Source organism: Aquarana catesbeiana, linkage group LG07, assembly GCF_042186555.1.
Source record: "Aquarana catesbeiana isolate 2022-GZ linkage group LG07, ASM4218655v1, whole genome shotgun sequence".
NCBI classification, from domain to species: Eukaryota; Metazoa; Chordata; class Amphibia; order Anura; family Ranidae; genus Aquarana; species Aquarana catesbeiana.
In genome coordinates this window covers 7,147,778-7,174,168 of record NC_133330.1, presented here as the reverse complement: position 1 = coordinate 7,174,168, position 26,391 = coordinate 7,147,778, and the positions used below count along the sequence as shown (strand labels likewise).

The following is a 26,391-nucleotide window of genomic DNA, read 5'->3' as shown; positions in this document are numbered from 1 at the left end:
AGGCCTGGGTAAGGGCATGGAGGAATATCAGGACTCTGTAGCTGCTGCCTGTTGATCTCGGGGTGTGTGGCTTTTCTTTGTATTCTTGATTCACTCCCCTAGATTTTCAAGATGAAATATATATTTTTGATAAAAGGCTACATGCATGGTGACGGTGATGTTCCTTAGTCTGGCTCTCCCATAGGGATTATGTTGTGCGCAATTTGGTTTGTACCATTTATTATGTTCTTGTTTTGTATTATCATATTCAATTATTTTGTAAATATGTTTTATTTATTTATTATGGTTTTATTGTATATAAGTTGTTGTTTGTAAGATTTTCAATAAGCAAAATTAACCCCTCATAATGGACACAGCGGGTGTACAGACCCGGGAACTCAGCACATGGATGGGGGGAACCCCTCATAATGGGCACAGCGGGTGTACAGACCTGGGAACTCAGCACAGGGATGGTGGGAACCCCTCATAATGGGCACTGCGGGTGTACAGACCCGGGAACTCAGTACAGGGATGGTGGGAACCCCTCATAATGGGCACAGTGGGTGTACAGACCCGGGAACTCAGTACAGGGATGGTGGGAACCCCTCATAATGGGCACTGCGGGTGTACAGACCTGGGAACTCAGCACAGGGATGGTGAGAACCCCTCATAATGGGCACAGTGGGTGTACAGACCCGGGAACTCAGCACAGGGATGGTGGGAACCCCTCATAATGGGGCAAAGCAGGTGTACAGACCCAGGAACTCAGTGCAGGGATGGTGGGAACCCCTCATAATGGGCACAGCAGGTGTACAGACCCGGGAACTCAGCACAGGGATGGTGGGGACCCCTCATAATGGGCACAGTGGGTGTACAGACCCGGGAACTCAGCACAGGGATGGTGGGGACCCCTCATAATGGGCACAGTGGGTGTACAGACCCAGGAACTCAGCACAGGGATGGTGGGAACCCCTCATAATGGGGCAAAGCAGGTGTACAGACCCAGGAACTCAGTGCAGGGATGGTGGGAACCCCTCATAATGGGCACAGCAGGTGTACAGACCCGGGAACTCAGCACAGGGATGGTGGGGACCCCTCATAATGGGCACAGCGGGTGTACAGACCCGGGAACTCAGCACAGGGATGGTGGGACCTCTGCAGGGTTTCTATTAAGGATCATGGGGTGCGGAGGAGTGGGGAAGATGGTGAAGAGGCTGGCCTAGTGGTAGATAAGGGAAGGAAGAGTGGGAGGAAAGGGGGGTGAAGGAGGGGGTAGGAGTGGGGAAGCTGTTGATTCCGGTTTGTCCAAGTATGATATGGAGTGGTTGGAGGATAAAAGGAGGAAGGGTAAAAGTAGGAAAAAAATGGGTTCAATTACCTTAAGTCCGAAGGTTTTGCCTTTGGCAAATAAGTTTGGGCTGGGTCTTCTCAGATGATGACGATGAATGGGATTTGTTGAGCATCCTCTATGGATGATTAATCCCAGGGTGCAATGAAGCGCACTCGTTCTCCAGGGAGAGGGAGTGGTTAGGCTAGGAAACGGCTGTCTCAATTGCCCCAATGGCAGTTCCCACTCCGTTAAAAGTGGCAACCATTAATGTTGCCAGCTTAAGATCAGTAAGTGCTCGTCATATGGCCTTATTTTTGCTCAGCGAGTTTGTTGCTGACATTTTGTTTTTGCATCTGAGTAGTCTGGCCGATATGCATCTGGCAAAGAAGGAGTGGAGACGTGGGCCCTCCTTTTGGTCTCTTGCGACTGAGCCTTACAGCTGAGTTGTGGTCCCTTTCTCTGGTATGGTAACGTGTCGGCAGGTGATTGAGGTAGAGATTGGGAGATGCATGGTCTTGGATGTCTCTGTGAGGGGGCAGGACCTTTCGCCTGAATAATATCTATGGTCCCCAGCCGAAATAGGACAGGAAATGCCTCTTTACAAAGATTAAGCCTTTACTTTTTACGGCCCAGCAGGTTATCTTTGGAGGTGATTTCACACCATTACTAGGTCTAAAGACAGGAGAGGTTTCAGAGATAAGCTGGGCTATGATAGCCTTTTCCTCAATGCGATAGTTAGGGGAGCAGGTCCAGTAGATGCACACATTAAGCGCTGCCCAGTCAGCACGGGGTTCACTTTTCAGCAAAGTAGTAATCAGAGTAGAATAGATAATACTTTTTTTAAAGGGAGACTCTACTTTTTCGGCACCTCTGTGTCAGGCAGTGGAGTTTTCTGATCACTGTATTCTATCTGTTATTCGGAATGCCTCAGACAGGCCACCTAGGGGGAGGGGTATCTGGAGATTGAATTCGGCCCTCCTGGAAGACGAGAGAGTAAGACAATCCTTTGAGGATTTTTTTTTTAAGCACAGGTAACTATCCTAGACTTTTGCAACAGTAAGTCAGAATGGTGGGAGCTTGTAAAACTTGACCGCCTTGTTTCGAATGGAGGAGATTCTGGGGCGATCTCTGAGGTGAAGCTCCTCCTTAGGAGACATCAATTTGACTGGCACGCCACTTTGGTTCAGGAGAGGGATTATGGGAAATACCATTCACCTGACCCTTACCAGAACTGTAAACAGAGTGTAGCAGTAAAGACGGTCATTGGCCTGAAGGACAGTATGGGCTCTCTGGCAAAATCTAAGTCAGGGATCCTCTAGGTTGTCAGGTCATACTACACCAGGACTGGAAAGTAATGTTCCTTTGATGAATTTGATGGATGAAATCACTGCAGATGAGGTAGTCCAGGCTATTGATAAACTAGCCATCAAGAAAACGGCAGGGCCAGATGTTTTGACAGCCGAGTTCTATAAATGGTTTAAAACGATCCTGGCTCCCCTCCCTACCTTGCGGAGGTTTTTAATGGCTGTTTGAATGAGGTTTCTCTCCCTCCATAAGGCAATTTGCAGTGATCCTTCTGTCAAAGGGTAAAGATCCTTCGATGATTGGGAATTGGCGCCCCATTAGCCTTCTTAATGTTGATAGAAAGATACTGGCAAAGATTTTTTCTGGCGATTATCACCAGTTGCAGGCAGTTTGTTATCCCGCCACCAGCACTGTTCGGTCCAAGGTAGAAGCACTTTCTCAGCGGTGTTAGCTGTCCGGGAGGCCTTGGAGCGTTGTAGGGCTGCTTGTTGAGGTATATTTTTGCTGACATTTGATCAGGCTAAGGCCTTTGATCGGGTTAATCATGAGTACTTATGGCTCCTTCTTGGCAAATATGGCCTGGAGGGGGGGTTGCATTGATTGGCTCAAGATTTTGTACAAAGGGGCTGAAAGCTTTCCTCTGGTTAATGGTTGGGTCGGGCAGCCCTTTGCGGTCGGCTCGGGTGTGCGTCAGGAGTGTCCATTGGGTCCTCTGCTATATGTGTTTGCAATCGACCCCTTCATTAGAAGGCTATAGAGTGGACCATTGTGTGGGGTACCTTTGGGCATCGCTGGTGAGCCTCCTTTGAAGGTTGTGGCCTATGCTGATGATGTTTCTGTTTATATCTCTGGGACTGCGGAGGCGCAGGAGGTGGTCTCAGTGATAGGGCAGTATGCAGAGGCATCAGGTTCAAAGGTCAACCAGGAGAGTGTGAGGCTTTCTGGATGGGTGTCGAAGGTGAGAGCTTTGTTCTCCCGGATGACTTCCCGGAGCCCCAACAAAAAATTTGAGTTCTAGCCATTGAATTTTGCCCAGGTTACTATGGTCATGCAAATTGGGTGAACAGGCTGGAGAATGCCGATGCCAAGGTGGCAAGCTGGAAAGGTTGGCGGCTTTCCTTGAGGGAAAAGGTTGATCTGATCAAGACTTACCTGATTCCGATTTTTCTGTATGTCAGTTTTGTTTGCGTTTTGCCAGTTTCTCTCTATACCAGGATCTATAGTTGTTTCTTCCAGCTGTTATGGGGGAACAGAATAAACCTTGTCAAAAGGAATGTGACTTACCTTCCTAGGCGGGAGGGTGGTCTAGGGATGATCAACCCTGTAGTCTTTTTCTTTCTGATGTTTGTGAAGTACAATCTTGGTAACATGTTGGCAGAGAGACCGCCTGGGTGGGTTGGTATTTTCCAGTCCTGGTTTAGGCCCTTTCTGCGAGACTGGGAAAATGGTGGGCCAGTGAAAAGCCTGAGGGTCAAGCATGATAAGCTCCCGGCTTATGTTGCCCCCAAGTAACAGCAGGAGAAGTCAGATCTCTTCCAAGGAAACTTCTTGAGAAGCGGATCATGAGCTCTGCTTTTTGTGGACCACTGGCCTGAAGGGTTTGCCCAAGCCTGGTTTTGGGGGTGGATTTGCCATTGATTTATTTGGAGAGAATGCCAATGAAGTTTAGGGATCAGGCTTGGCTTGCTTTTCATGGAAAACTATTTGTGAAGGGCAACTTGAAGTTTTCTATCTATGAGTGATCGGGGCTGCCCGAGAGTGGAGTGTGGAGAAGTGGTGGAGTCCATGGATCACTTTCTACTTCAGTGCCCTTTTATATATAGAGGTGTACAAGAGGGTGGGGAGGGCTCTGAGGATACCCATCCTCCCTCCCCCCCATATGAGTTATGCAGAATGGGTATATGGGGCATTCCAGACTCCTCAGGATTATGATTTGGAAACACTTTTTCTAGTTAGTCTAGTAGTCCATTATTTCACGTAGCGTGCACGGTGTCAGGTATCCTTATGGAGTAAAATCCTCCCTGTGGAAGTGGTGGTGCAGGACATTCTGGGTGAGGTTGGGAAGATTCAAGGTCTTGAAAAAGTCAGGTGGCAGCAGGAGGCCTGGATAAGGGCGTGGAGGAATATCAGGACTCTGTAGCTGCTGCCTGTTGATCTCGGGGTGTGCGGCTTTTCTTTCTGTCTTTGCTTCACTCCCCTAGATTTTCAGATCAGATAGATTTTTTGATAAAAGGCTCCATGCATGGTGACAATGATGTTCCTTAGTCTGGCTCTCTTGTAGGGTTTTTGCTGTGCGCAATTCGGTTTGTACCATTTATTATGTTCTTGTTTTTTTTTGTGTGTGTTTTGTATAGTTATTAATTTTGTAAATATGTTCTATTTATCCATTTATTTATTGTGGTTTTATTGTATATAAGTTGTTGTTTGTAAGACTTTTCAATAAACAAAATTAACCCCTCATAATGGGCACAGCGGGTGTACAGACCCCAGAACTCAGCACAGGGATGGTGGGAACCCCTCATACTGGGCACAGCGGGTGTACAGACCCGGGAACTCAGCACAGGGATGGTGGGAACCCCTCATAATGGGCAGCGGGTGTACAGACCCCAGAACTCAGCACAGGGATGGTGGGAACCCCTCATAATGGGTACAGCAGGTGTACAGACCTGGGAACTCAGCACAGGGATGGTGGGAACCCCTCATAATGGGCACAGCGGATGTACAGACCCAGGAACTCAGCACAAGGATGGTGGGAACCCCTCATAATGGGCACAGCAGGTGTACAGACCCAGGAACTCAGCACAGGGATGGTGGGAACCCCTCATAATGGGCACAGCGGGTGTACAGACCCAGGAACTCAGCACAGGGATGGTGGGAACCCCTCATAATGGGCACAGCAGGTGTACAGACCCAGGAACTCAGCACAGGGATGGTGAGAACCCCTCATAATGGGCACAGCGGGTGTACAGACCCAGGAACTCAGCACAGGGATGGTGAGAACCCCTCATAATGGGCACAGCGGGTGTACAGACCCAGGAACTCAGCACAGGGATGGTGGGAACCCCTCATAATGGGCACAGCAGGTGTACAGACCCAGGAACTCAGCACAGGGATGGTGAGAACCCCTCATAATGGGCACAGCGGGTGTACAGACCCAGGAACTCAGCACAGGGATGGTGAGAACCCCTCATAATGGGCACAGCGGGTGTACAGACCCAGGAACTCAGCACAGGGATGGTGGGAACCCCTCATAATGGGCACAGCGGATGTACAGACCCGGGAACTCAGCACAGGGATGGTGGGAACCCCTCATAATGGGCACAGCGGGTGTACAGACCTGAGAACTGCAGAGGTTCCTTGGACAATTAATGATTTCTGTCTCTCAGATAAGTAACTAGTTACATCAAAGATCTTTTTAACTATCTATAAATGGGGGATTCTTCCCACTGACCACCAATGTACCCCGAGGTGTAGACATAGTACATTTTCGCTTGATTGGAAAGTGATCTGGAAGGTTCCTCCATATTAAAGAGGTGGAGAAAGTCCACTGAATACTATATGAGAATGTTCAGATGTATTCTTTTCAATTTCATGCGGCTCTCTGTTCATCTCTGGTGGACTGGAGCTCCCTCTAGTGGTCTTTCTACATATGAACCCGAACAAAAGAACAATGATTCCCAGAATCCATGGATCTCATAAATATACACATAAGTATGCAAAATGAGGCCAAACTAACTACTACTAGTGGGTGTGGTCAGTCAAATTTCACAAACAGTAGGAGGGTCCTAAAGGGGCATTAAATACCAGGATTGCATTACATACAGAGTGCAGAGCTGTCACTTGTAAACACAGAAACCAGACTTCTGTGTTTACAAGTAATTTTGGTGAGCAGCCCCCCCCAAAGGGTCTGAGCCAGAGGTGGTGGAACTGAGTTCCCCCTGATAAAAAGCCCTGCTTACAATACTTAATATTTGGAGACTAATGTTGGATCATCTGTAGATTGCCAACCTTGGAGATCCAGCTCCCCCCACTGGTGACTTCAATACAGTGACAATTTCTACCCAAAGACCAGGAGAATGGTTCCCGGGTCGGGGCTTATTCACACCAGGCTTTTTCTCTCTCTAGGGCCTGCATGACGTGTTTATGACGTAATGATGCCGGCATACTCTTTAACGCAACTCACACCGTCATGCATAGAAGTTACACGTTGGGGTCGGTTTACTAAAACTGGAGAGTGCAAAACCTGGTGCAGCTGTGCATGGGAGCCAATCAGCTTCTAACTTCAGCTTCTTCAATTAAGCTTTGCCAAAAAATCCTGGAAGCCGATTGGTTTCTATGCAGAGCTGAAGTAGGATTTTTCACTCTCCAGTTTTGGTAAATCCACACCGTTGCATCATTTAACCGCATGCCGACCGGCTCACGCCGATATACGTCGGCAGAATGGCGCTCCTGTACGTTAGTTCGTAAAAGCAGTATAGCGGGTGGGAGCGTGCCCGTGGGCAGGGCTGGTGCAGGGATTTTGGACACCCTAGGCGAAACCTCATTTTGGCTCCACCCCTGACTCCACCCCCTGTTCTGTGATCATGTGACAGGAGGTGGCGCTATACAGGAAGCATTGGCTTTGCTTCCTTTAATGCTGGCTCCAGTGCTGCGCTGCGCCTCTAATCACACTACCACTCAGAAGGAGGAAGCTGCCTGAGACTGAGATAGTTACATACTGCAGCCTGGAGAGCATGCAGACACAGAGGGAAACCAGCGGCCGGGCACCCCTAGGCAGCAGTGCCCTAGGCGGCTGCCTAGTTTGCCTAGTGGTAGCACCGACCCTGCCCGCGGGCTCAATGTCCGCCGGGGGCCCGCGATCGCAGCAGGACAGGGAACGGCCTATGTAAACAAGGCATTTCCCCGTTCTGCCTAATGAACTGACAGGGATCTACTGTTCCCAGTGATCTCTGTCATGTTTCAGTAAGCCCACCCCCCCTACAGTTAGAACACGCTAAGGGAACACACTTAACCCCTTGATCGCCTCCCTAGTGTTAACCCCTTCCCTGCCAGTGTCATTTTTACATTGATCAGTGCATTTTTATACATCAATGTAATAATATGTCACTGGTCCCCAAAAAGTGTTATTTGGGGTCAGATTTGTCCGCCGCAATGTCACAGTCCCGCTAAAAAAAAAAAAAAAAAAAAAAATCATTGCAGATCGCCACCATTACTAGTAAATGTAATTAAAAATAAATAAAAGTCCCTAAATAGATCCCATAATTTGTAGACTCGATAACTTTTTAACTAATCAATATAAGCCTATTGCGATTTTTTTTTAAAATATGTAGAAGAATATATATCGGCCTAAACTGATGAAAAAAAAAATCTTTTTTTATATATATATTTTTTTGGATTGTATTATAGCAGAAAGTAAAAAATATATATATACTTTTTTTTTTTTTAAATTATCGTTTTTTTGTTTATAGCGCAAAAAAATAAACAACCGTAGAGGTGATCAAATACCACCAAAAGAAAGGTCTATTTGTGGGGAAAAAAGGACGTCAGTTTTATTTGGGTACAGCGTTGCATAACCGCGCAATTGTCAGTTAAAGCGACGCAGTGCCGAATCGCAAACAATGCTCTGTTTATTAAGGGAGTAAAACCTTCTGGGGCTGAAGTGGTTAAATAAAAGGTTAAAAAGGGAAAGAAGCAAGCGGCGTACAATGTAACAAAGCATTGCAATTCATGTGTTCATCACGCACTAGTACACGTATGTTATGTGCCTGCTGTTGTGAATGAGCCCTAAATCTGAATGGCAAGTATTAAATGAAAATAAGAGACTGAGGGCTCACTAGTGGTTGGGGAGCGGCAGGAAAACTTCGTTGTGCTTTAACCCCCCCCCAGCTGCTTCCCCCTTCCCCCAGCCGGGAGGGTGTACACATGCCACAGCAGAAATGATTCCCCCTGTTGCATTTGGCAAGTGAATGGGGCTGCTCTGCAAACGTCTCATAACCAAGTGCAATGCAATCAAGGGGTTTAACACCTCCTCACCGCCTGTTGAGCGTTTCGAACGCTGATCGCTCCTCGGGGACCAAAGCTCCCATGAACGAGCCCTATCACCCCTTTCACACTGAGGCGGATTTTAGTCGTTTTAGCGCTAGAAATAGCGCCCGTAAAGCGCCTGAAAACCGCCCCCCATTCATTTCAGTGTGACTTTTCACACTGGGGGCAGGGCGCCTGCGGGACGTTAGGAAAAGTCCTGCAAGCAGCATCTTTGGGGCGGTTTGGGAGCGCTGTATTTAGCTCTCCCCAAAATGCCCCTGCCCATTGGAATGAATGGGCAGCGCTTCTGAAGCGCCTGAAAAGCGCTTCGGAAGCACCGCAACATGGGAGCTTTTAACCCTTTGTTTGGCCGCTAGCGGGGGGGGGTGAAAAGCATACCGCTAGCAGCCGAAAAGCGCTGCTAAAACGAATTGAATTCGCTAACGCCCAGGCGGCCCCAGTGTGAAAGGGGTCTAAGGCTGAATTCACACTATCACGTAGCAGGAACAAGTTTTTCATGCCGCAACCAGGGGTGACGACACCTGGCTCCTCCCTGACGCGTTGCATCACTGAACACCTGACTTCATCAAAGGTGAAGTCAGGTGTTCAGTGACAACGCGTTGGAGAGGAGCCAGGTGTCGTCACCTCCGGGTAGCGGCCGAGACCGGAAGTACCCTACAGAAGCTCTTCATACGATTTGTAAACTGTAAGTTACTACTTTTTTTTTAATAAATGGAATTGAACTATTACACTATGGAGCCCCTTCTGTTTGTGGCATGACTTATTACATCTGATGAGCCTGGAACATACCCTGGTACCGATAGTGCTGAGGATATCTGTGGGAGTCGATCGATTGCTGAGGATGCATTGTTTACCCACACCAAGGCTTGATTTGACCCGTGGAGGGTGTCTTTGTATGAGGTGTGAGGCTGGGGCAAATGAGTGGCGCACCGCCGATGGTGATAACAGTTGGATGAAGTGGACTTTGTTCGTTTGCTTTGCACTTTTTTCTCCTATGTGAACTGTAACTTTGTGGTTTTTACTTGCTTTTTTGGAGTTTTATCAGCACTTTTGGAGGATCTGTTTGCACTTTATTAGATGTTTAAATGTAGGATCATTATTGCATATTATGCTGAAAATTGTTTACACTTGAGGAGTCACTTTGTAGCATTAACACATTTTTATTATTATTATCTATCTTGGTGTATACACATTTTCGAGTCAGCGCCACATATTTATTTTTATTATTTGATACTTTGTGTGTGAACACTTTTCTATGTTGGCAGCTTCTCATTTAGTTATATAGAGCTAGCCTAGGTTTGCGCATTAGCCTTTCTCTTTTACGTTTTTCATGTGATTTTGCGTGTCACACAAAGGCCGGCCCCCATTCTCTTCAATGGGCTGCCCTAAGCGTGTTCGTCACCCAAAAAAAAAAAAAAAAAAAGCTCCTGCTCTTTTTCAGGCAACAAGCTTTTTTAAATGCGCGGCGTGCCGTGCGATCCTGTTGCACAACAATCATGGCAGAATCGCATCGCGTTTGGAGTGCCACTGAAGAACAATGGCACCCAAATGCACGACGTTTTTTTTTTTTTTTTTTCAGCGATTGCCGCGCAATTTGAACTTGTGGGCAGAATGGTTGCGGTTCTGCCCACAGTTCCAGTTCTCGGAGTGTGAATGGGGCCTCATAATACCGCACACAATGACATAATAATGATGCGGGTCCATCCAAAGATCCAGTACCGGCAAAGAAACCTTTTTATTTCAGAAATGTAAAAATATTTTAAAGGTCAAAAAAAGAGTTTGGGACAAATGAACACATTCCGTGTATTTAATAAATATCAGAGTTCTATCTTCTCCATGTTGCTTTCCAATTCTTCCTCCTGTAAGAGAAAATAAGGAAAGAAATAAAACAAAAAACACACAAATGCAGACATAAGACATCGCATACAAAATGGTGGTGATGGTGTGGGGTGGTGATGGGGTGGTGATGGGGTGGTGATGGGGTTGTGATGGTGTGGGGTGATGGGGTGGTGATAGTGGTGATGGTGTGGTGGTGTGGGGTGATGGGGTGGTGATAGTGGTGATAGTGGTGATGGGGTGGTGATAGTGGTGATGGTGTGGTGATGGTGTGGGGTGATGGGGTGGTGATAGTGGTGATAGTGGTGATGGGGTGGTGATAGTGGTGATGGTGTGGGGTGATGGGGTGGTGATAGTGGTGATAGTGGTGATGGGGTGGTGGTGTGGGGTGATGGTGTGGTGATAGTGGTGATGGGGTGGTGATAGTGGTGATGGGGTGGTGATAGTGGTGATAGTGGTGATGGGGTGGTGGTGGTGTGGGGTGATGGGGTGGTGATAGTGGTGATGGTGTGGTGGTGTGGGGTGATGGGGTGGTGATAGTGGTGATAGTGGTGATGGGATGGTGATAGTGGTGATGGGGTGGTGATGGTGTGGGGTGATGGGGTGGTGATAGTGGTGGTGTGGGGTGATGGTGTGGGGTGATGGGGTGGTGATAGTGGTGGTGTGGGGTGATGGTGTGGGGTGATGGGGTGGTGATAGTGGTGATGGTGTGGTGGTGTGGGGTGATGGGGTGGTGATAGTGGTGATGGGGTGGTGATAGTGGTGATGGGGTGGTGATGGTGTGGGGTGATGGGGTGGTGATAGTGGTGATGGGGTGGTGATGGGGTGGTGGTGGTAGTAGTGGTGGTGATAGTAATGGTGGTGGGGGTTGTATTATGAATTATAAATTGTTTTGATATGCTGTGACTCCTTTAGAAGGTTCTCTATTCGGCTCTCTGATCTGCACTCGCTTGTTTCTCTCTTCCTCTGATTTTGTGTGTAAAATGAAAGCAGAAGCTGCCAGAATTGTTCTCTCTGGCGGAGTGCGGCCCTTCCTGAGGTTCCTGACTGCCGTTTACTGGAAGAAATTCTCATATCAAACCCCCCAATGTGACCGGAGGCTGCATGATGAAGGGAAACGAGATTGTATGTGTGTTTATAGAAGGCCAAAAATATCCTCGGCTGAATATCAGATGTGAGAACAAAATAATATGATGATGTTTGGAGATCGGCTGATACCCGACAAGCAAAATACGTTCCTTTTCTCTTCAGATCTACAAGAACATCTAATGATGAGCTCCCACCATGTCTCCATGTGTTGATAGCCCCAGGGGGAAAGAGATAATCAGAGGTGTGTGCAATCTGATCTCTCCTGCTATTCATGCCTATATCACAGCATAGTACTAAAATAGTTTGGAGAAAAAGAACGGCATCAATATACACAGGATGTGTGCAATATAACAGTGTCCCCCATCCTTCTGCCTCTCAGCAGCTTCTCACCCCCCCCCCCCCCCGCCCTCCCCCACTTGTACCAATTCTTGACAATCAAACTTGGAGTTGCTGTAAAAAAGGACTCTTTGATACAGTGTTTGTAAACATTGTTCAGACAGGAGATCGAGAGATACAAAGTAACATTGTATCTCTCGATCTCCTGTCTGATCAATGTTTATAAAAAATGTTACTTTGTATCTCTCGATCTCCTGTCTGATCAATGTTTCTAAACAAAGTAACATTGTTTATAAACATTGATCAGATGAATGATCAGAGTAGTCAGGGGTGGGTAGTGGGGCCCCCCAGGGTTCTGTGCTGGGACCAATCATGTTTATTTGGTTCATAAATGACCTGGAGGATGGGATAAACAGTTCAATCTCTGTATTTGCAGACGACACTGAGCTAAGCAGGGCAATAACTTCTCCGCAGGATGTGGAAACCTTGCAAGAAGATTTATTAGTTATGAGGAAAGGTTGTGAGCACTGAACTTATTCCCTCTGGAGAAGAGACGCTTGAGAGGGGATATGATTTCAATGTATAAATACCGGACTGGTGATCCTACAATAGGAATAAAGCTTTTTCACAGAAGAGAGTTTAACAAGACACGTGGCCACTCATTAAAATGAGAAGAAAAGAGGTCTGACCTTAAACTATGTAGAGGGTTCTTTACTGTAAGAGCGACAAGGATGTGGAATTCCGTTCCACAGGCGGTGGTCTCAGCGGGGAGCATTGATAGCTTCAAGAAACTATTAGATAATCACCTGACCGCAACATTCAGGGATATACAATGTAATACTGACACATAATCACACACATAGGTTGAACTTGATGGACTTGTGTCTTTTTTCAACCTCACCTACTATGTAACTTTGTAAGATGAGAGAGAGAGATACAAAGTAACATTGTTTATAAATATTATTCATATGGAGTTAGTTCCTTGTTATCACATGAGCACAACTAGTTCTCCCTCCTCCAGTCTTAGTTGTGCAGGAAATCTATTAAATGACATTTAACTGATTATAAAGTTGTATATTTATCTCTGTATATATGTATATTTATCTCTGTATATATGTATATTTATCTCTGTATATATGTATATTTATCTCTGTATATATGTATATTTATCTCTCTCTGGCATTCAGCTTTATAGAATAAGATTAGTGGCCGGTTCCGGGTTTTCTCACCGTATAATCCCCGGAGAGGAACTTCTGGCAGAATTCTTTCACCGTCTTGGCGGTGATCTCCCCGCGTGGCATGATTAGCTTCTTATTGCTGTCAGTGTTATAGATGGAGATCAGAGGGAGGTCACTTTTCTGGATCCTGAAAAAACCGGCAATTTTCTGTGTGTACGGCTTTCCCAAATCCATCTTCACAAAGAGAACCTGAAGAAGACAAAGTGACCTCCCACAATTACCAACAGATCCGAGGAAGTAAACTATGGAGTATTATATCCTTCAGTATTATCCACGTGTCTGCTCCTCTATAACTCTCCTCTCCTGAAATACTCTGCTCTGCTGGAGGACTCTGCTCCTTCCTCTATAACTCTCCTCTCCTGAAATACTCTGCACTGCTTGAGGACTCTGCTCCTTCCTCTATGCCTCTCCTCTCCTGAAATACTCTGCACTACTGGAGGACTCTGCTCCTTCCTCTATAACTCTCCTCTCCTGAAATACTCTACTGGAGGACTCTGCTCCTTCCTCTATAACTCTCCTCTCCTGAAATACTCTGCACTGCTTGGGGACTCTGCTCCTTCTATAACGCTCCTCTCCTGAAATACTCTGCACTGCCGGAGGACTCTGCTCCTTCTATAACTCTCCTCTCCTGAAATACTCTGCTCTGCTGGAGGACTCTGCTCCTTCCTCTATAAGACTCTCCTCTCCTGAAGTACTCGTTGGAAAGAATAGAAGCATACACTGGATTACTGACCTTCCCCCGCAGATCATTGGCGGCCTCTCGCAGTTCCTTTATTATTTCAGCTTCGTTTTCAACAACCTTGTCACTGAAGAAGAGAAGGTGGACCTCAACCTCGCAGGCGATTAAGCCGATCGCATTCTGATCATAAAAGGAAGGATTAACAGTGAGCCGGAATCTCTTTTGGAATGTCAGTTATAGGGAGGATAAAAGCATTAAAGAGAAACACTTTAATTACAGCAAAAAAAGTTTAAGCTCAATTTATCTGAAACTCTTGTGTTTTGGGGCTTCAGAGGTGTCCTCTTCATCAGGGTTTGAGGATGGAAAAAGTTGCTGGATTGTGGACTTGGGGTATGGAAATCACAATATTATGACCGGTACCCAGTAGACTTGTCAAAAGACTTATACTCCAAGTCCAACATCCACCATGGTGCCCTGATGAAGGAGGCACCTTTGAACCTCTGAAATGCATTGGCTTTTGGAATTATTTATTGGAATGAACTTCTCTGGATTTCAATCATTCTGTGTGGTGCTGCAGTCCATATCTCCTTCTCCCGTCTATGTGAACATTGGGACCCTTGGGTGTAGGGGTGCAGCCAGCCAGGTGTTTAAACACTGACCCCTTTGGTGTGGAGGAACTTGAGTATTCTACACAGAGAACTGACCTCATTCCTGCTGAACACCTTTGGGGTGAATTGGAACTCCGATGGTGAACCAGGTTTTTTCCGGCACCCAATGTGAGGCTCAACATGGAAGCCAGGTCACACAACATCAGTACCTGACCTCACAAATGGACACAAATTCTCACAGACACACTCCAAAATCTTGTGGAAAGTCTTCTAAGAAAAGTGGAGGATGTTGTAGCTGCAAAGAGGGGGTGACTCCTTATTAATGGCTGGGGTTTTGGAATGGGATATCCAACAAGCTCATAGAGGTGGAGGAACTCGAGTGTCCTGCACAGAGCCCTGGCCTCATCCCTACTGATCGCCTTTGGGATGAATTGAAATACTGATGGTGAGTTAGGTCTTCTCATTCCACATTTGTACCGGACCTCACAAATAGGCACAAATTCCCACAAACACCCTCCAAAATCTTGTGGAAAGCCTTCAGAGAAAAGGGGAGGATGTTACAAAGGGGGAGACCCCCATATTAATGGTCATTGGGGGAATGGACAACTCCGTATTAACGGCCATGGGCGCGGGAAGCAAGTCCGTATTAACGACCATGGGGGAGGGAAGCAACTCCGTAGTAAGGGCCATGGGGGAGGGAAGCAACTCCGTATTAACGGCCATGGGGGAGGGGAGCAACTCAGAATTAATGGCCACGGGGGAGGGGAGCAACTCCATCTTAATGGCCATGGGGAGGGGAGCAACTCAATATTAATGGCCATGGGGGATGGGGCAAATCTATATTAATGGCCATGACTTGAAACTGGGATGTCCAACAAGGTTATATACTGTAAGTGTTGAGGTCAGACCTCCAAACACTTTGTACCATTTAGTGTAGCTCATCTCAGTGTTTGTTAAGCAAGGAGACTGAATAAGGCTCCTAGATTTGTATATTAGTCAGAGCGCCCTCTACTGGCTAATATAACAAACTTTATATATTTTAGCAATTACAAAAATGGAACAGAAATCATTTAAAATATGAGTCACAAAAAACTGAACTCAAACTGAACTGAACCTTGTAATAATATACCGCAACCCCTAACCTGTCCTCCCCACTTACTGCACCCCTAACTTACCATCCATACTTACTGCATCTGCCAACCCACCGTCCTCACCTACTGCACCCTCTAATCATAACCTCCTTTATTGCGCCTGCTAACCTCCAATCCTCGCTTACTGCCCCAACTAACCTACTTCTCTCATATACTGCACCTCCTTAACCTACAGCCCTTACTTTCCCCTCTAACCTACCCTCCTCACTTACCACATTTACCAACCTACTGTTCTCAATTACTGCACCTGCTATCCTACTAAACTCACCTACTTTACCTTCTAAAATATCCCCTTTACTTACAGCATCTGCTAACCTACCTTTCTCACTTATGGCACCTACTAGTCTATCCTCCTCACTTACTGCAACCTACTGTCCATACTCACTACACCTACTAACTGACCCTTCGTTCTTACTAAACCAGGTATCCTACCCTCTTCACTTACTGCACCCGCTCTCCTACACAGGATGCAGTGCACAGATCTCAGCCTCCTGCACCCAAAGGCTCCCCTATCCCCCCAGCATAGTCCAGAAGGGCGCCATGTGATCCTACCAGGGGGTTGTAGTCTGCCACCAGCCTCAGATCATTGATGGTCAGGAACCGGTACAATTTGGCTGTGTTGATGCCTTCGTTTTCTTTCACCACCAAGTCGTCCCTCCAGTTGTCAGCCTGGAATTAATTAAATATTTTAAAAAAACTTCAGCAGAAGACTGGTGCTCAAAATTTTTTTTTTTTTTTTGGGGGGGGGGGGGGGCGCAAACAAACTGAAAAATTCTGAAAAAAAAAAAACATGAATTGCAGCCTCACTGTGCCATCAAATGCAGCCACTGTGCCCATCAAATGCAGCCAGTGTGCCCATCAAATGCAGCCACTGTGCCCATCAAATGCAGCCACTGTGCCCATCAAATGCAGCCACTGTGCCCATCAAATGCAGCCACTGTACCCATCAAATGCAGCCACTGTGCCATCAAATGCAGCCACTGTGCCCATCACATGCAGCCACTGTACCCATCAAATGCAGCCACTGTGCCATATCAAATGCAGCCAGTGTGCCACTTGCTGTCTGCCCGGCACTTACCCTGTCTCTCAGCGGGGCGGCGGGGCGGCGGGTCACGGCGGCAAGCAGTGTCCTTCATGCTCCTCGATGTCTTCTCCTGTCCTCTGCTATGATTGGACTCCTTATAGGCGTCCAATCACAGCGCCTGTCGCTTCAGCCATTCAGGTAATGGGTAACAGACCCAAGCACCTGATTGGCGGAGAGGCGGTTCAGTTTTAGGAAAGCGAATATTCATTCGCTTTCCTAACACAGCTGAGTGAACTGTGAGCGCCAATGATGGCGCTCGCTGTTTACCTTCTTTGACACCTATCAGAGCCTATGGCTCTAATCAGGTGCTTAAAAAAAAAAAAAAAATACCCCACCGCTGTAATTCAGGCGCCCGGTAAGGGGCTGGGCGCCTGAAATAGGGGGTGGCAGCGGCGGCTATAGAAAGATTCATGCAATGCATGAATCTATCGGTATTAGAGGGGGTGGCTGGAGAGAGGGGGCGGCACCCGTGTGCCCTTATGGACGCACCGCCATTGGCAGAAGAATTGGCAGAAGTTTATATCAGAGCTGGATGATTTTAGATGGGTAAAATGTTATTGCAGTAATTCTTTATGGAAACTCGTAATATACATCAATATAACACTGAAGGGGTGCAGCCAACGTCCTTTGGTGCTTCATCCTACCCTCCCAGCACACCCCGTCTTTTCAATGTACATTGGAAAAAAAAAAAAAAAATTATTTATATATATATATTTAGTGCTATTTCCACACTTTGTGTTGAATTCCCCCCAAAAACTAATTTCCTGCTTCTTTTGATTGGCTGATTGCTTTTTATAGTTGTGTTTCTCTTTTTACTATCCAGCTTTATAGGATTTCTCACATGGGAATGTGCTGCTCTTGGCGATCTTTGGTCGGGGGACTTACCTTGCGGAAGATGGTGATCGTGTTGCTCTTTATCTTGTAGTGCTTTAAGACCCCTGGGGCGGTGCTGGTGCCGTAATCCCATTCTGGGTGTTTTTTCACCAGAGTCTCAAAGTATTCTATTTCTGGTTCCTCTAAATCCTGCAAGAGATAAGAACAACATAAAAACACCTGAAATACTTGCTTTAGCAGAGATTCCAAGGTTTTCAAAAGTTGTTCCCTCAAAAAAACTTTATATGCAATATGTAAAAAAAAAAAAAAAAAATTAATAATAATAATAATAATAATTATATATATATACATGTAGCGCTGGTAGATTTTTGATCTACCATCTGATAGGTAAATTTAGTGGGTTGCTTGTTAGAGGAAGTTAGATTTGCCTCTGTTCCAGCTTGGCTGACATTGCGTGTGGTTCCACATTGAGCCGGTGGGTGTCACTGTCACCATGGGCTGGTGTTGGAAGAGCAACGCGTTGAAGCGTATGAGTGCTCCTCTGTCCCGGAGATAACTCGGTGGAGGTGGTCCTCCGAGTTGCATTCTGGGAGAGGGTATTTATGGGACAAACGCCATGTTTTGGGGTTCGTTTTCAGCCACCTGCTGGCCCTCCTGGCCGACAGGTATGTGTTAAGAGTACCACCTCGTGGTCCTCCGTTCCGGAGGCCCGCGGCACTGCGGCGCGTGGCTGGGCCCAGAGGCCTGTCTGGGGCCTACCACAGAAGCAGAGGAATGGTCCTGAGCTGTCTATCCTGAGTGAAGAAGCTGGACAACCGAGGAGATCCCAGGGGAGGACCCGTCATGGGAGGATCATGCAGAGTGCTGGTCTGGAGAGGGGCCTGGTGACTCGGTTGGAGGACGTATCCTGAAGTAATCTTACTGCATAGTACTGCCGGGTCGGCTTAGAGGTCCAAGTACTGTGTCTAATACTCATCCTAAACCAATACATCCTGTGGCAGAGGATCGTACGGGTTTTGTTCCAAGCAAGTCTGGGGCAGAGACTTTTGTTCGTGCTACGTACTGGCTGCTAGGCAAGTGAGAGAGGCCTATCCAGGCGGGCAAAGATCGTGTCCCACAAGGGGATCGCATCCAATTACAGTGCTTAATTCTAAAGGACGTTCTACAGAATTCTAAAGTAAGGTATTTGAGCTTCCCTGCAGCTTTCCTCCTGCCTCTTTCCTGCTACTTCCTTTGTTACTTGGTTCATTAAAGCATTGAAAAACATACTCAAGTGTTTCGTGCTTATATTGTCCAGAGGTAAACTCAACGGAACCCTAGACCCGGTGACGGTGAAACAGAGGTATCGAGAGTGAAGGTAACAGCCCGCTTAAACCAGCAGCTCCACCGAGAGTTATTGCTACATATATATATATTTATTTATTTTTTAATTAGGGGAATTTGAAATGTAGTATATAAATATTATGTAGTTCTAACTCCAACCAGTAGATGGAGCTCTACTCAATTTTTCTCATATTCAGCTATTTCAGCTTTTAGCTGTGCTGACAGAAGCTGATCCATAATAGCAAGGAATCCCCCATTATTAGATCGCTCAGCTTGGGGATTCAGACAAACCCAGACTGAAGGTCTGAATCCCTTGACAAACAATAAATGTTTACTTATATTATATATATATATATATATATATATATATATATATATTAGTTAGTGAGTGTACAGCTTGTATAACAGTGTAAATTTGCTGTCCCCTCAAAATAACTCAACACACAGCCATTAATGTTTAAACTGCTGGCAACAAAAGTGAGTACACCCCTAAGTGAAAATGTCCAAATTGGGCCCAATTAGCCATTTTCCGGGAGATGTGTATGACAGCTCTACTGTCCCGGTGGCATCTCCTTCTAAAGCCCAGACTGCACACTCTCCATGTTGTAGCTACTTTTCGACAGCAGACCCTCTGTCCTCTCTTGTGTCCTGTGAAGCAGGAACTTTTGAACTCCGCACCCTGTACATAGCGCCCTCCTGAGCCCTGCACCCTGTACATAGCGCCCTCCTGAGCCCTGCACCCTGTATATAGCGCCCTCCTGAGCCTTGCACCCTGTACATAGCACCCTCCTGAGCCTTGCACCCTGTACATAGCACCCTGTACATAGCGCCCTCCTGAGCCTTGCACCCTGTACATAGCACACTCCCGGGCCTTGCACCCTGTATACAGTGCACTTCTGTACCCTGCACCCTGTACATAGCACAATCCAGAGTCCTGCACCCTGTACGTAGCACCCTCCTGAGCCTTGCGCCCTGTATACAGCGCACTTCTGTACCCTGCACCCTGTACATAGCGCAATCCTGAGTCCTGCATCCTGTACGTAGCACACTCCTGAGGTCTGCACCCTGCATGTAGCATGCAATTTGGCCGCACCTACCCTTTCATGCAGTGTGCTCCCCCCCTGTGGTGGGGGCGTGTTAGAGCCATGGGTGTCACCATCAAGTGCACTGTGGCAGGCTAGACAGGAGAGCTGGATGCTCTAGCCTGCCAAGTGTCTACTGCTCTGCCCTGCTCACGCCGCAGCAGGACAAAGCACTGTGGCAGGCTGGGGGGGGGGCACCATGTTTTACCGCATAATAAATAAATAAAACTGACCCCTAAACCTGTAAAGTTTACTGTACAATTTTTGTTAGATGTTGTCTCAAATTACTGGACAGAAAAATAGTGACTTACCGTAAAAAAGCCAACCACGGCTATGTCAGTGGAATTAATGAACGCTTTGGCTGAAGGGACATCAGGTAATACTATAGCTTTATTTTCTGGAACTGCAAGATAGAAAATATTTTAATGCCTGTTAATGTAAAGTGAAGACATCTTATCTATCCACGCTATATTACCAAAAGTATTGGGACACCTGCCTTTACACGCACATGAACTTTAATGGCATCCCAGTCTTAGTCCGTAGGGTTCAATATTGAGTTGGCTCCGCCCTTTACAGCTATAACAGCTTCAACTCTTCTGGGAAGGCCGTCCACAAGGTTTAGGAGGGTGTCTATGGGAATGTTTGACCATTCTTCCAGAAGAGCATTTGTGAGGTCAGGCACTGATGTTGGATGAGAAGGCCTGGCTCACAGTCTGCGCTCTAATGCATCCCAAAGGTGTTATATCGGGTTGAGGTCTGTGCAGGCCAGTCACGTTCCCTCCACCAAAAAAATGGTGTGGGTTCCCCCCACAATCCATACCAGATCCTAATCCGAGCATGTAGATCGTCAGGGCCGGAAACCTGAACCATACCAGTCCACATGCCCTCAACATGATGGGGGGGGGGGTGCTTTGTGGCGGGGGGAAGAATTGGCAAAAACTCAGTGCCTTTATTCACTTTTTACACTTTTTTGGTGAATGGGTCAGTGTACTATGCACCCCGTACTCATTCACATGGGGGGGGCGCCGGGATATGATGGCTTCCAGATTCTGAATAAGCTCACCGCCCGCAGACTCACAGGACAAGGTGCTTTGGGGGTGGGAAGAGCCCCCCTGCCTCAAAGCACCCCCTCCATGTTGAGGGCATGTAACCCGGTATGGTTGCAGGGGGGGGGGGGGCTTGCTCGTCTGACCTGCATGCTTAGATAAGGGTCTGTTATGGATTTTGGGGGGGACCCCACGCCATTTTTAAAAAATATTTTGGCATGGGGTTCTTCTCAAAATCCATACCAGACCAAAAGGGCCTAATATGGACTGGGGGAGGGGCCCCACAACATTTTTTTTTGTGATTTTGTTATTGCCGGCAATTCTTGTTTTTACATTCAGCTGTCAGTGGGGAAGCCCGCTGACAGCTGATGACTCATCGGTTGTTAAGGACATGGCGGCTTCCCAGCCTGCTCCTTAACAACCAGCTATACCAGTTAAAGAGAAAAAAAAAACAAAAAATGCAAAACCATTGTTCAAAATGCACCGCAAAACGCGTCTGAAAACTGCATCGACCGCAACCAGATAGACATGAACCTAGGGTTAGGGCTGGTTCATACTTCTGCACTTCTCCTGGTCTTCAGTATTGTTTAATGTGGAACTCCTCCCTTACTATCAAAAATACAATTTTTAAATCTTAAAAATTGTTCCTTTATGAAAGTAAAAAAAAAAAAAAACACTTAGTAGTCAGTGATCATCGTCTTGCATGTAACCCCCCTACATTGCTCCTATGCAGCTCCACCATCTTGAATTAATCTCTGGCGCATGAACCAACGCTCCACACGGATCTTTGCTAGCTCTATGGGATTTGGCAGATGCCTGTGACATGTCCAGTGGGAGCCGCCGTCTGCTCCCACTGGACACCATTTTTCCATTTTGTTTTAATGAGGCATGATTATAATAAATTTCCTTCCACCTCCTGGGACCTCCGATCTGTCTCTCCGCACCTGACGCCCTCTGCCTGACAATTTGTAATCTAAAGTGAGACAGATGTTGTTTTACAGAGATAACAAACCTGCAGGCAGCCTGATACAGGTGAAGGATATCGCTCCGAGTCCGCGGAATCTGAATACTTTTGCTGGGGGAAATAAAGTGCACTGGACTGTCTCACTTCAATGAAAAGCTGATTATTGTGAAAGATGTGTCAGTATGAGGGGTTCCCACCATCCCTGTGCTGAGTTCCCGGGTCTGTAGACCTGCTGTGCCCATTATGATGGGTTCCCACCATCCCTGTGCTGAGTTTCCAGGTCTAACCTGCTGTGGCCATTATGAGGGGTTCCCACCATCCCTGTGCGCAGTTCCTGGGTCTGTACACCTGCTGTGCCCATTATGAGGGGTTCCCACCATCCCTGCACACATTTGGTGCTCATTATAAGGGTTTCCCACCATCCTAGTTCTGATATCCCAGGTTAGCACACCTGCTGTGCACAATATAAAATGTTTTCACCGTATTTACATTGTGTTCCTGGCGCTGAACACCTGTTGTGCCCATTATGACGAATTCCCACCATCCATGCATGCCACTGAGTTCCTGCTGTGCCCACCCCTTAAGGGTGACTTGGAGAAGGCACCCATGAGTTCTCAAAAAACAAACAAAAGAGGTAGCCTTCATCAAACCAAAAATTAAGGGCCCCTCTGGAAGGTCACACTAACTGGGGTTCCTTTTCTTCCTTGTCTAGAATATAAATACAAAAGTCTTGTACCTGGTTGTGTAGCCCCCTGAAATTGGGCCACCCAGCTCAAACACCGCTCAATTTTCTTCATGGAGACCAACCCTGTAGATAGAAGCTCATGGTGGAGCGCCACAGATAAAAGCGGTCTTCAGCTTTAACCATCAACAGATTTAGTTTGAAAAACCAACCCCAGACCCACTATACTTCATCTCTTTAATTTGTTTCAAGGCCTTGAATAAAAGAACCCCATCATTGACTGAGGGCATTGAAGAGGGAGAGCCCTCAGATGGATGGAGGTTTGGACAATTTTTTGAAGAGCTCATGGCACCATCACCTTTTACATCCAGGTCTAGTTTTCACATGTATACAATAAAGAAACACCCTATATCAATATCATATACAACAATATCATTATCATATAATCAGTTACCTTCAATAGAAGTGCTGTTCCCATCCTCTGTACATAGCGAAGTCTTCACTAAGTTGAGAAGAAGTAAGACAGATAAGGTAGAGAGCATTCTTCTTCTGTCCATTGGGTCTGTTGGTGGCCGGTCGTTGCTCGCTGTCTTCAGAAGTGACTCATTGTACAGAGAAATGGTGACGATGCCGAAGACCTCGAAGCTCTGAGAACTCAACACCTGTTCTCACATTCTACTCTTCGAGATAACAGGCCAGAGGTGATTGGTGGAGACTGACCGTGCTGATTTCATACACGGCTTTCCCTGAATACAGCTGGGTCATTCGGGAAGAATTATCTGAAAACTTTGGAGTTGGTCAAAGAATTCCCACAAAATCCAATTCTATTGAAAGGGCCATGCATGTGTTATTTGATGTGAAGAGTTTGTATCATAGTAGCAGCTGAGTGTTAGCCAATAGACATCAACAAAAATAGAAGTTTGGATTCAGGATTAAACTATTTCTTTCATAAAAATTGTCAATATGGCATTATGGGTGCAGCCTGGCCTGAGACTAACTACATGGATTCAAGGCACAGTGTGGTCCAAATCCTCAGGACAAATCCTTTGGCTTTGGGGGACCACTGAAGAATTTAATCCAGCACACTTAACACAACACTTCTGAGAGACTGAAGAGATCTCTAAGTGGCAAACAGACCTAAAGTGTGCAGACTAATGCCGCGTACACACGAGCGGACTTTACGGCAGACTTTGCCCGGCGGACGGGATTTCGTCGGACAATTCGATCGTGTGTGGGCTCCAGCGGACTTTGTTTTCTCAAAAGTTGGACGGACTTAGATTTGAAACATGTTTTAAATCTATCCGTCAAACTCGAGTCCGGTCGAAAAGTCCGCTCGTCTGTATGCTAGTTCGACGGACAAAAAGCCATGCTAGGGCAGCTATTGGCTACTGGCTATGAACTTCCTTGTTTTAGTCCGGTCGTACATCATCACGTGCGAATTCGACGGACTTTGGTGGATTGTGTGTAGGCAAGTCCGTTCATTCAGTAAGTCCGTCGTAAAGTACGTTGAAAAGTCCGCCGGGCAAAGTCTGCTGTAAAGTCTGACCGTGTGTCTGCGGCATTAGTGTAGTGGGTGTATAAACAGTTAAAGGCAAACAATTAGCAACTCAGATGAAATAAAGCAAATTATGCTTATGATGGTTCTCAAAAAAATTCCCAGCTGGGGAGGACACCAAAGAAAATGCCACAACGGATACACTGGATATGGGCTGGATGGCACCTACAATAGCTAAGAGAGAGACAGCAAGGGGGTGACAATTTACGTGCAGTAAAGTGTAGAATCGGGCACAGAACACAATTGGTAACTAAGTGTTTGGATGATCTCATGCATTAGTCATTGGTGGGCATCTGCAGCTGGAAGGAGGAGGTATCCGGGATCCCAAGGTGGAGCTGATCCTGCAAGGGGTGATGTGTGGTAGCTGGGGAGACTCAGGACAGGAAGCAGCACAGGTAGATTGATGGAGCACAGGGGAGGATAGGAAGTGATGAAATAGGAAGTGACATCAGGGGGTGTGGCAACATGTTTCGAGACAAAAGGTCTTTCAAGCCAGCTTGTCTTCCTTTAATAAATGTTTTTACGCCCGGTACACTAATGCCCTGTACACGCGATCGCACATTCCGACAACAAAATCCATCTGATTTTTTCCGACGGATGTTGGCTCAAACTTGTCTTGCATACACACGGCCCCACAAAGTTGGTTGGAAGTTCCGAACGTCAAGAACGCGGTGACGTACAACACGTTACGACGAGCCGAGAAAAATAATGAAGTTCAATAGACAGTGTTGCTCTTCTGCTTGATTCCGAGCATGCGTGGCACTTTGTGTGTCGGAACTGTTTACACACGATCAGAATTTACGCAAATGGATTTTGTTGTCAGAAAATTTGAGAGCCAGCTCGCAAATTTTGCGTGTCGGAAATTCCGATGGAAAAAAGTCAGATGGAGCCTACACGCGGTCGGAATTTCCGACAACAAGCTCCAATTGCACATTTTCCGTCGGAAAGTCCGATCGTGTGTGCAGGGATTTGGTCTGAGTGCTTTGCTCTTTTTGTTTGATACTATTTCTTGGCCAACTATCCAAAGACAACAAACTAGGCAATTTAATGCTGCGTTAGAATAAAAAAATGGCAAAACCTTATATTATAAAATGTAAGAAAAGCGCTGCAAATTTAATTTAAAAAGAAGGGTAAAAAGGAAAATGGAGATTCAGTATTGCTAGAAATATTTAGTATTTGTTTAATATATAGTTATAAATATTCAGCATGTTGATTGTTAGTGCTCAACCCCAAAGGGACCACTGGAAACAGACAGGTTCTCCATAAGTAGTACAGGGACCACCAGTCACCCAAGCACACTGTCAATAAAAGGGTCAGTCCAGGGAAGTCTTTTTAGTATTTATTGCTCAAGAACTTTAACAGGAGAGAGGTCTAGGGTCATGGGATACTCCACACTATCAGCAACAATAGCAAAAGAACAAGCTTCTATCTAGGTTCTCAATAGCAGCCTCTTTGGAGGTAGCTGGAGATGTCAGTATATCTAAGGCCCCACAACTGTAGACCATAGGACAGTCAGTCCCTCTGTGCTTCTATGCAACTATCATTCCCCATCAAGATTCTAACTTGGTGTCCTAGGAGCTGTCTGCCATCAAGTCTCCACAGGCAGATCCTTAAAGGAAGAAATGGCAAAGCCCTCCTACAGACCTGGACTCTAAAACAGTGTTCTTTAGCAGAAATCCCTTTTTTAGATGTCCTCCTTAGACCCTTAGTGCTGCAAATGCTGAGGCCCAAATGGTGGCTTCTTGTCTTAGTGATCCCTCTCCTAGTGGCAGAGTGCTGGAAACCTCCCTGACAAGAAAAGAAAAGTCTTCTCAGGGCTCCTGCACATTTATCACCTCCCCAGCCACCTTCTGGGATGCCTCCTTCCAGGGACTGGCAGGGGCATGATAAATATTCAAGCTGATCATTTGAATCTCCCTCCTTATACTCTCAAAGCGTCTTCCAGAGACAGGGGGAAGCAATCAAACTAGAAATCCTCAGCAGACCTAATCAATCAACCGCCACTCCACTGATTACAATGGAGCCAAAAACTAAAAGTTTTCCCAGCAGCTTAACTGGGGGGGGGGGGGGGGGGGGGGCAGGGTGCAACAGAACACTTTGCCTTCATGTGTTTTAACATGCGTCAAAGTCAACTTTCACGCAACACAACCCTCAACCCTCACACCGTTGTAGGATCCCAATAGACAAGAAATCCCAGGCTGACAGTGGTCTGGTTTCCATTGAAA

The 26,391-nt window shown here is 46.6% G+C and overlaps 1 protein-coding gene across 1 annotated transcript; it reads right to left on the bottom strand.

Moving 5' to 3' along the window:
- Nucleotides 1-10,370: 10,370 nt before the first annotated feature.
- On the bottom strand, nucleotides 10,371-26,238 carry ERP27 (endoplasmic reticulum protein 27). The gene is made up of 7 exons (XM_073591549.1): nucleotides 23,066-26,238; nucleotides 20,231-20,322; nucleotides 17,566-17,703; nucleotides 16,149-16,265; nucleotides 13,892-14,017; nucleotides 13,150-13,347; nucleotides 10,371-10,518 (listed from the first exon to the last, which is right to left on the bottom strand). The coding sequence occupies exons 1-7, from the start codon at nucleotides 23,166-23,168 to the stop codon at nucleotides 10,477-10,479; spliced, it is 816 nt and encodes a 271-aa protein (XP_073447650.1). The 5' UTR covers nucleotides 23,169-26,238; the 3' UTR covers nucleotides 10,371-10,476.
- Between the last annotated feature and the right edge of the window lie 153 nt (nucleotides 26,239-26,391).